An 11,432-nucleotide genomic window follows, 5' to 3' on the forward strand; every position below is an offset into this window, starting at 1 on the left:
TAACATTGATTATGGGCCTTTCAATGTTTAATTACACTATATTTTCCATATATATCACCCAGTCCTCCTGTCATGTTCAAAACTGGTCCAAGGCAAAGCAAGTTGAGTCTCCCTGACTAATTGTTGTTTAAACAGAGAATAGGAACATACCTGGATTTTTTTTTTAATAATTATAATTATGAAGAACAAATGTATTACTCTTTCTTGGCTAAATGAGATGAACATATGAGTCTGAAGATAATATAATATATGATGTACTTTATTAATCCAAATTTAGGAAAACATTTTGTTGCAGCAGCATAAATAGAAACAAATTAAAATTAAAAGAGTAGAAATAAACAATTCTAAAATAGAAACATCTCAAAATAGAAATAGATGTCAGTCTATGTGAACACAAAGGTGCTTTTAGTTATTTGTATTTGCGGTACAATATAATAGACCTACCATGTTTATACTGGTTTATGCTGGGATTTAGTGTATTGCTTCATTTAGTGATGAAGCAATACTCTTGCTTCCTGCTTCCTGCATGCATTACTCGTATTGGTCCAGCAGGAGGCACCTGGCAGCCCTCAGCCTTACCTGCCCCACCTGTCCAACCTGCCTGCAGGAAGCCCCGCCCCCTCAGCTGCTGCCCCGCCACTCCCTGACAGGAGCCCCGCCCCCGCAGCACAACAACCTGGATACACTCAGCATGTCTTGTTCAAACAAGCCAGCTTTCTATCACCTCAGATAGGGAAGGGTAGCAGAAGGGCAGAAAACTGGCGACTGACATTCATGTGTTGAAACATTTCTGCAGCCATTTTTCCTTCCTGAAGCCTGAGGATCTGAGAGGAAGACTGCGGTGAGAGCCAGTGTCGTCTTACATCCTGCAGGAGTGTGTGAGTGCTGGAGACACGGCAGTAAACCGAGGGGAGGCAACACTGGATGGACAGAATATGGGGTCAGATGAGGCTTACAACTTTGTCTTTAAGGGTGAGTGCAAGTTCTCCTGCTTACTTGATCCAAACCCCAGATACATCCCTAAAGTTTGAACGGTTTTATGTTCTGTGATGTGCCTTTGTCCTTTGAATTATACTTCCTTGTTTATGATTAACCTGGTTGTTTGCATGCTAGGAACAGGGATATGTGTGGTGTGGTTACAAAATGCAATAGATATTTAGTAATAAACATTTTACAACCCAATCCGTATAATAAAACAACACATGGTAAAACACAGATAATACAGCTATACGCCTGAATTGATATGTATAATGAACAGTTCAGTCAGCTGATTAGATGTTGTATGTTGATGTTTGGCAAGTTTTAAGGTGAGTTTTATTACTACAAAGTTGAATTGTACTACAATCACATTGCAGGTTCAGCACTTTTCTCTGGGAGTACATGGGAAGCATACACCACATTTTGTTCAAACCAGGATGTGTACTTAAAATCCTTTTATCCTGTCTATTTGCAACAGAACAATGTTGTAACATAGAGTTTCTAGTTTAACACCCTGTGTCACAGCAAAGAAACATAGTTCATCACTCGTAAAAGATATCACATCCAGTTTGTAACAGTGTTCTTTGATAAGAAGCAGCTGCTCCCACTCACTTTATTCATTCTGCACTAAACCTTCATAGCACTATAATAATTTCTTATATGCAGCTTGGTAAGGTACCAGATGGCTCTTAGCAGATGTAAGTGAAAGTCATTCAGAGAGGTGATTTGGTTCAGGTGGTTTGACATTTGGGTACAAACTGCCATGCTGATAAAAGGCACTGCAGGTGAATTTGAAATCCAAAGAATCGGTTTCCTCAACATCAAACAGCATCACATGCACTGGTCCCACTGCAACATTAGCAATAGCTTAGGAATCATAAAAGAGTTTGATATCATTTCCTGTCTGTATCTATTGTCAAAGCTATCAGAAATGGCCAATAATAATCTTTTCAATGGTAAACCTGCACAGATGAGTTAAGCTGACAGAAAAAAAACGTGTCCAACTATTTAGTTTAATAGTACAAAAGTGGCACAATATGCTGTGTTCTGCCTCTCAAAAAAGATATTGCTGGCTTGTCTTTGTTTTATAACATAGTAACCTGCATATCTCTGGGACATTTATAGACATCACCTTGGACTTGGATGGACATGTTTCACTAGTATCTGACATTTTAACGATCCAACAATTAATCAATTAATCTAGAAAACAATTGGCAGATGTTTTGATTATTTCTGTCTCGCAGGAGCAGAGGATTAGCCTGTGGTTGAGTTGCAGTGCCTGATGGGGCTGAACAGTCAAACTCAGTCCAGTCCAAGAGTGGCAGGCCCTGTCTAGACTGTATGTGTAATCTGCACCTGGTAATGATGACAATCTCTCAGCCCTTTTTATAAAAGTAAGGGGAAGTACAGTCAGTACTCTGGTTTAGTTAAAAAGGAACAAAAAAGATAACTTCATATTTTAAAACTTTGGGAAACATGCTTTTTTGCTGTCTTACTGAAGGTTACACAAGAAGATGGACAGTTATGTTTTACAGTAAATATAAAGCAGTAGTTTAGTTTAGCTTAGCATAAAAACTGGCTCTATCCAAAGATGGCAAAATGTACCTTCTAGCACCGTTACAGATTACTAGCATTTAACACATTAAGTCCAATTTGTTTAATCTGTGCAAAGACTTCAGTGTTAAATTAACAACGCATGCCGTTAAAGAGCCTTACAGTATGTGCAGGACATTGCTACATATCCCCCAGTCTCCAGTCTTGGCTAAGCTAAGCTAACTGCCTGTGGGGTGTGGAGTCTTATATTTATCATACAGGTGGGTTTTGATTTTCTCTAGTTAACTCTTTAAATAAAAGCAAATAAGCGTAGCCTATTACCCAAACTAATAAACTGTTCTTTTAATGTGGAAAATAAATAATAAATAATAATAATAATAATAATAATAATAATGGATGCAGTAACGGGTGGAGCTGGAAAATTAAACTCCTTCTGAAGGAGTTTAAGAAGGAGTGCTCCTTCGTAGTGTGTGTTATCTTGCATGTTTTCATTCCCCCAGTGATTCACAGAAAGCTCAGAGAACTAATCAGTCAAATCAGATTACATGCTCTCGTGCCCCTATATACTGTACTGTACATGGCAACATTGCGGAAGAAGTTTAATTATTATCACTTCACAACAACTAAAGAGAATCAGTTGCAAAAATAACATCTAAAGACGTAAAATATAGGGCAGAAGTTAAAATATATCGGAAAAATATAACTTTATTGCATATACAATTTATTATCTTGTGTCAGACACAGTAATGTAAAAATGTATAAAATAATATAAATAGATGGATAATAAGTGCATATTCATAATCAGAAGAAATAAACATACATAGCAATGTAAGCAGTTGTAAAACAGTAAATAAAAGTAAGCCTATACAAAGGTTAAGGGTCAGTGATACAGTAAGGACGATGCAGGAGTGAGTTTATTTTATGCAAGGGTTTTTTAGTTTTGCCAACCACTCAACATTTGTATATAATGAGATAACTGGACATTTCTAAAGAAAATATAAGAAACAATACAATAATGAATATTTTGAATACTTGCATATATGTGAATATTGTCGAGGCATGAAACCTTGTTGTTGATTCTACTCCTTAATCACATTTCAACCAGGACTTCAGTGCAGTTATGTTACATTACCTGTCCTGCAGGTAATTACAATCAAAACAAAAGGAAAGGTTAATACTCCCTGCGTTGAAAGTGCTTCCCAGTTTTCTCAGAATCAACAAACCAGGCTTGAAGGCCTCTTGTCCTGCATCGCCATAGAAACCAGTTGTTGGTTTTGTTTGCATAAGAAGTCACTGAGTAGTGGAGGAGAGGAGGGGGAGAGCAGCTCTCTCACCTCACCCGCTGAGAGAAAGAGCAGTAGTGGTCTGGCTGCAGAGTGAACAATTACCTTAAACAAGCAAAAGTAGAACAACTTGTAAAACATTCTTTGCCACAATTGCAGACTTCAGGTTAGCCATACTGTAAATCAAGCACTGGGGCCGAGTCAAGTCAGAAGGTGGTTAGGAAAATATTTTTGTATCTGTTGTTGTGTGACAGGTGAATAGTAAACTAGTGACGTGTTGTTTATTTTAACGAATTGTTGGTTCAGGGTGGCTTGGAAAGTTGAAGTCAAAGTTCCTTTTGGACTGTGGAAAGGAAAACGGTTAAAAGACAGTCTCACTATTAGGTCAATGAAGTTACTGTTCTGGCACTTTACCTCAGATAACATGACCTTCATCAGTAAAAAAAGGTGTGGCTGATAATGTGTTTGAAAGCATGTAAACATTATGATGGGTCTTGGTGTAAGATTGCTCTCAGACAGCAATTTATTCAGGGAATGTACAACCAGTTCAGATCCTCCATCCATTGAAATGGATATTATTCTATTGGATGTTGTTTTTGCTAGGAGTCAGATACAAAATATAAATGCAATATGTTTGGGAAGTATCACTTCATTCATTGATATGACATATATAACTAGTCCTGATAGATCAATAATCAGAAGGCTATTTATTGTAATTTTGAGTTAGGTGTTTTGTTGTCACGCTCAGAAAAAAAAATGTAATGCAAATATTTTGAAGACTATTGATTTATAAGTGCATTTAGAGTAGAAATCCACCATTACAATATTTGTTTTGTGTTTGCAACATGATTGGGTTGTGTAAAAAAACCTTTTGAGAAAATAATCCATTGCTAGTAAGAGCCTGGATTTGAAATCACTAAGTAAAAGTACAAAAGGCAAAATGTACTCTTGTGCAGAATATGTAAGAATCAATTATCAACACTCTTAAATACAAATCCCCCTACCAGCACCAATGTGGCTCACTAATTAACATGTTATATCTTATTTGTTTCATCTGTATTAAAGGAAAATGTGTGGTGTAATTTAGTTTAAACACTTGAAACAGCTAGCCTCGCCCTGTTTAATTCCAAAAGCTTGTGACATAAAACTCCCGGTTAAACCTTATTTTAACCTTTTGGACAGAGATGGACTAGCTGTTTCCCCTGCTTCCAGTATTTATGCTAAGCAACATGTTTAGTGTACAAACATATTGATAGTGGTATCACTATTCTGAAAATAATTTAAAGCATATTTTCCAAAATGTCTCCCAAATCCCATCACACCCTAACTCTATACTTAATGGCTGTCGAGATGTCACAAGAACAGAAGTAGGATTATTATCTCTAAATTCACCAGTTTACACCCTGAGCAATAAGCTGTGACTGTGTCTTATTCAGTTGTGTAGTGATCCCAGTGCTATGTGTTCACAGTGTGGTCATATTTTCCCATTCTGTGCCAATTAGGCCAAGCCTTTTTTCTTTTTGAGTCAACCACTAACAACTGAAACCCAAACATTAGTCACTGAAACGTACAGAGGGGGTTTCTGTGTTATTTCCCATCCTTTTTGCTCAGTAGCTCGGTTCTTCTGACCAAGATAAAAGGCAGTGGCAGCAAAACTTGTTCTGCCTGATTTGGAATCACCTTACACTCAGAGACTGTTTTATTTCCTGAAACAAAGGTTTACTTGTGAGAGGTTTTTACCTTAAAAGTTTTCAGTCTTTCCGAGAGGGAAGTATGTCCTCCCTCTTTAGGAAAGTTCATACATGTTTTGCTAAAATAGGTTTCTAAAACATCAATAACTCACACCACGGGTGATGCATGACTGATAGTTGTGCTGCACAGCTTCAATGACACTCTTAGCCAACTTAAAGGAAATTACAGGCAAATGCAGACATCCCTGGTGAAAGAAAACTACATGAAATCTTCCAAATATCGATTGCAAAATCCACATCTCTGCCCCAATGAGGGAAGGTTTTAATCTTGCTTGTACTCTGCTTCCTTTACTTGGCATCTTCACTCTTCAGTGTGAAAATAAAAAGATAAACCCAAAGAATTCACCATATTTTAGAATTGGCATCTCACCAGTGCATGCTGGGATAGCCTACAGCCCCACATGATCCTCGGTTATCTCCTCACCAATCAATAATCTGGTGTAGTCTCTTTCAGGCCAACAAACCACATTATTCCCCAGTACTTTACTCAACATGCCTTCTCATTGCATTATTTGCGCTGCCTGCTTAAAACCATTAACCTATTTACAATGAGGGTGTGGTGCTGTTTTTTATTTGTATTAAATAGGACATGTCTTAGACGGGTACTAATTAAGATTTATGGAACAACAAAGAAAGGCACGCCTATACTAAAGGCTTTGAATATAAAAGACTGTAAAGGAGGAACTGGAAAAAACTAAATCTGCTATTATTAGGCTTTGTAAATTAGTCTAGTCTCTTTTATCCAAGAAATACAAGGTTTGGTATGCCACAACCAAACTATATTCAATAGAGATACTCTAGGAGGTATACATAATATTTTCACTGTTGACATGCAGTATGTATCTGTTTTGTTTATTTGTACATTTTAATGTGTAATACTTGTGGAAATGTTGCTGTGACAATATAATTTCCCAAACCGGGCTCCACAAAAGTATATCTTATATCTCTTATCAAACCCAAATATCTCAAAAGGAAAAAACTTGTGTTCACTCTGTGTTCTCTGTTTTCTGTCCTCCGCAGTGGTTCTAATAGGAGAATCTGGTGTAGGAAAGAGCAATCTGCTGTCCCGCTTCACCAAAAACGAGTTCAACCATGATAGCCGAACAACCATCGGGGTGGAGTTCAGCACGCGCACCGTGCAGCTCAGCGGCTTCACCATCAAGGCCCAGATCTGGGACACGGCCGGGCTGGAGCGATACCGTGCCATCACTTCTGCGTGAGTGTCAAGACCCTCACAGCTCTCATAGATCCATTAGTGTATACATGTTTACTCCTCCACACACACACACACACACTGTAGATAATAGGTTTTTTATTATTACAAATATCATCATGTCTGTGTATTGTTGCCCAAATATGAGTCCGATAGCCCTTTATTTATGCTGTAACACGTCTTGTGGTTGTATTATTTTCAGGATATTTCATGTCAGTAAAGTCATTAACATATGTGTGTAATTAACAATGATATCTAGCTGCATTCATGTTTTTTTTAATATTTCATTTTCGAGTTTTCAAAATTACAAAAATGATTAATTCTAAAAATGTAATAAAAACACACACAAAAGAAAACAACGAAGTAAATAATTATAATAATGATAATTACATATATTATAAAAGCACACAATTCTTATATTAGCAGCATTAATATGTAGTACACAGTGCCTGTATGCCCCATTTAGGCTGTGTGGCAAACAGGTACTGTAGAGACAACATTTAATCTGAAGCTACACCCAGTTAGTTTATATTAGCTTAGCTTAAAGACTGAAGGGAAACCGCTAGACTCAGTATAGCCACAGTCATCATTGGCAAACTAGTTTTTGCACCACTGCTTAATTCATTATTGGAAACAATAGGCTAATGCAACAGGGAGTAACTAAGCCTAAATGTTTTAATAATGCAACTTTCAGTAACATCATATAGCCTATGCATTTCCCTTACAGGTTTAGTCATTACTAAATTAGTATACATGTACGTTATGCTAGCAGATGTAGTTATTTGAAAATTGTACTTCTTTACATTACATGTTACTTGTTAGACGCTTTTATCCAAAGCGACTTACATACTCGATACTGTGGGCAATCCCCACAGGAGCAATTTGGGGTGAAGTGTCTTGCCCAGGGACACAACGACATGCTGACTGCAGTGGGGTTTGAACCTGTGCTCCCCTGATCCCAACACCATCGCACTAGTCCACTGCGCCACAGCCTGCATTGGTTCCCTCTTTAGAACCAAGCCTACAGATATTCAAAGCAGTTGTGTTTTTTTAGATCAACATTTTCAGTTGCTTTCTTGCTCAATAGTTGTTGTGCAACCTGTATGTCAGCATCCTAAGGCGGTGCTGTTAGTGGCCAATACACACGTAAGAACAGGTATTGAGCTTTAGTTTCCTTGTACACTTCCTGAAAAAGAGCCTGCACATTCCTGTCTCCTGCACAGACTGTATATATAAAGGTCTTCTGTCAGTTCCAAACAGGCACAATTGTGTCCAAAAATCTAACTGGTTAGGGCAGAGACCTTTATTTAAATACTTAGCCCAGAGCGGGTCTTTGCTGTGTGAGGGTGCTCCAGATTCACTATTTGTTTTAATTAAACTAGAAGGATTAACAGTGTGGAAGCTGGTTTTAAAACAATAGTACCATGTCAATTCTGTTAAAACATGGAAAAATCGGAGGATATGCTACGCTGCCGGATTAGCTCTTTTCTGACAGCTTGGCTTTTTGGAGTAATTACTTGCCGTCTTATTCCAGTGCGCAAATTCTCACTCCCATGGAATTTCCCATTTGTTCTGTAACAAGCAGCTACAACCTATTTAAGCAGAATTCATTATATTGCTGGAAGAAGGGATCAGAAATGTGATTGTAAAGCAAGTATTTGATTGGTTCATGACTTTAGAGCAATCGTCAGTCATTACACATTTTAAGTTGACAGCAGAAGAAACTACTCTTCTTAGTGAAGAAAGAACTATGCTTAAATTTGCCATTATCAATATTTTGATAGAGCTGAATTTGCTTCAGAAGTTGGTGGAGACCAAAAACAGAGCTGCAATGACTACAAATGTTTGGATTGATTTCATAGTTGGCCAAAATCCTGACACCAAATGAAAATTAAATATGTTAACATAGCTTAATGTAACTGTACAAGCAGCCACACTGTCTCTAAATGTAGCATAACAGACATAAATGGGGCGAAGCCTGCAAGCTAGTTCAGGCAGTCAACTCAAGCACCAATGATACATTAACACGTGACGCGCCTCGTCCCTCTTACAACCAACCTCCTAAATCTGCCGCTCTATTTAAGCTGCAAGATCTGCCTGCCTCTGCCTCGCTAATGCTGCTTCTAATAAACATATCAAATGTCCCATGAGGAGTATCTGTAAAGTCGATCTCCTCTGATCAGGTATTACAGAGGAGCTGTTGGAGCCCTGCTGGTCTACGACATCACCAAACACCTCACCTATGAGAGTGTGGAGCGCTGGCTAAAGGAGCTGTACGACCACGCTGACCCCCACATTGTGGTCATGCTGGTGGGCAACAAGACTGACCTGGATTCAGAGAGATCTGTGCCCATCGACGAGGCTAAAGACTATGCCGGTAAAAAGTGTTACCTCTGTGATGAAATTCACTGCATTGTATTTTTATGTTCATTGTTCATAATTAGCTATTGTAAACTAAATGTATGTTGATTCTAGGGAATGTAAATGTGTCTGCTCATCAAACTGTACAAGTTGTCAATGTGACTCAAGTCAAGTTCACATGGGTGACTCTAAATTCCCCTTTTGTTGATTCTTAATTGTAAATAAAGAGAGAAAGAGAAGAGGATCAGTGATGACCCCAAAATCCCCCATTTATTTGAAGATAATATATTAAAAGATCAACAGTGAAATGTTGTGGTTTTGGGACATTAGATAGAAAACGACAATGACTAACTGACACTGCTTATTTGTGCTATCTAGAAAAGAATGGTCTTTTGTATCTGGAGACGTCTGCATTGGAGTCAACTAACGTGGAGGCAGCATTCAACAATGTCCTACAAGGTTTTGCTTCAAGTATTTCACTTTTTCCCACTTAAAAGCTGTAAACTCATGTGTGGTTCATGTCCGGATCTGCAGAAAGACAAAGTGAGGCATATTATTCTACCTTGAATGTATTTCCCTCTCTCTCTTGACCCACCTAAGACATGTAAATGAAGAACTGGATGCACATTTTTTTTCAAACACGCCAGAATAGGGCTCTCCCTATGAGCTTAAATGTAACCTTATGAATACCTACATATTCTCAGCTCAAGTAGGTTGGGAGAAGGTCTAGAAGGGTCAAGATGAAATTACCTTTGGTGGTCCCATGGCAGCCAGATGATTCACTGCCTTAGGTAGAAACAATTTAATGTTGGTAATTGATAACTTTTACCAATCAACTGTTGTAGGATCCTGAAGGTCTGGCTTTTTTTATAGTATTAGCATATGACTATCTTTCCTCTCAAAGCTTAGGAACACTGCAGCATATTTCTATTCTAGCCTAATGTAAATGTATAATACCGATTATTTTTCTGCCACAGAGATTCACAGGAAGGTGAGCAGTAAGGAAGTGGTCCGGGGCTCCATCAGTGCTGTGTCCTTGAACAGCTCCGTAAAAGAAAACACAGAGGACAAGAAGCCCTGCTGTAGGAACATCTGACCACAATGTCCTCCAGGAGCCAAGGGGCCTCAGGGCGGGTGACCTTCAGCCACAAACCTGTACAAAATCTCAATGAGAGGCAGGGAAGCGGCATCTGCGGGTGCCTAAATGAATGGTCCTGGCTTAAGAGATGGCGCTTTGAAATGGCTGATTTACATGTTTTACAGGCTGTATGATGTATTCCAAAGATGATTGTGAATGACAGTATAGGGAGACCAACATCAATCCTTGAAGAGTCACTGCTGACTATTGAACAAAGTTGAAAAGTAAAACACTTAACCATGTTACCTGCAAGATTATATTTGTATATAATCCATGCACATAATTGGAGAAACCCAAATACATAATGATATTTGTAAATGTTAATGACTCATGACTGTTTTATGTTTATTGGTTGGTGACACTATTAGTCTTGGGACGGCGTTATCTCTGTGCCTTTGGTAAAGAATGGTCCAGTGTACTTTCTGCTAAGGTAAATAAGACAGGAAGCGTTGAAGCACCTTTACTTAACATTTAGGGAATTCGACCAGCTCTTATCACTGCTGCCATTTCCAGGTCATTTCAATCCGTCAGGAACCTTCACAAGCAAAAAAAAGGCTTGCTGTCACTGCTGTGTGTGTGCTTGAGCTTATGATTAAGGATGAGAATGTTGAGAAATAAATAATTTATAAAGACAGCTGGACTACTGTGTTTTATTTGTGTCTGATAATAAGAGAAAGGTGTTTTTCCAGAAGACATTTTGATATGTTTAAATAATAAATAATTATGATAAAGCTGAAATCCATTTTGCTTTAGTCATGATATTAAGCATATTGGCTCACTATCACGGTGTAATCAGTTACTGGAAACACTAAAACAGATCAATTGTTAGATTTATAAGTAACGCATGTGCTTTTTTTTACTGTAACAATTAAAGTGTATGTTGTAATTGAGGCCCTTAGAATTCAAGTAATTCATAAATACGTACAATTGACTACATGATTTAATTCAAGTGAAATTGTAGTTTTCAATGCTTGGCCATTGTCATGTTCTAATCCAGGTCCTTTTTAAACAGTTGTACATGAAATGCTTGGCTGCAGCAGAGGTTCATAACCTTAAAGGAACTCCATAATGAGGTTTATAAATGATGTAGACTCCAACATATTAAAATGCAAAGATGTTCAAATAACAAATGAATTAAGACGCACAGTAGCATC

The 11,432-nt window shown here is 38.0% G+C and overlaps 1 protein-coding gene across 2 annotated transcripts; it reads left to right on the forward strand.

Moving 5' to 3' along the window:
• Positions 1-670: 670 nt before the first annotated feature.
• Positions 671-10,912, forward strand: rab25b (RAB25, member RAS oncogene family b). 2 transcript variants are annotated; one of them, XM_034103276.2, is made up of 5 exons: positions 671-972; positions 6,587-6,782; positions 8,963-9,156; positions 9,519-9,611; positions 10,118-10,912. In XM_034103276.2, the coding sequence occupies exons 1-5, from the start codon at positions 936-938 to the stop codon at positions 10,234-10,236; spliced, it is 639 nt and encodes a 212-aa protein (XP_033959167.1). In that variant the 5' UTR covers positions 671-935; the 3' UTR covers positions 10,237-10,912. The 2 variants fall into 2 exon arrangements, with proteins under 2 accessions (XP_033959167.1, XP_033959168.1); XM_034103277.2 differs by having other exon boundaries at positions 674-972; positions 9,519-9,599.
• Positions 10,913-11,432: the final 520 nt, after the last annotated feature.

This window comes from Pseudochaenichthys georgianus, chromosome 16 (genome assembly GCF_902827115.2).
Source record: "Pseudochaenichthys georgianus chromosome 16, fPseGeo1.2, whole genome shotgun sequence".
Taxonomy (NCBI): domain Eukaryota; kingdom Metazoa; phylum Chordata; class Actinopteri; order Perciformes; family Channichthyidae; genus Pseudochaenichthys; species Pseudochaenichthys georgianus.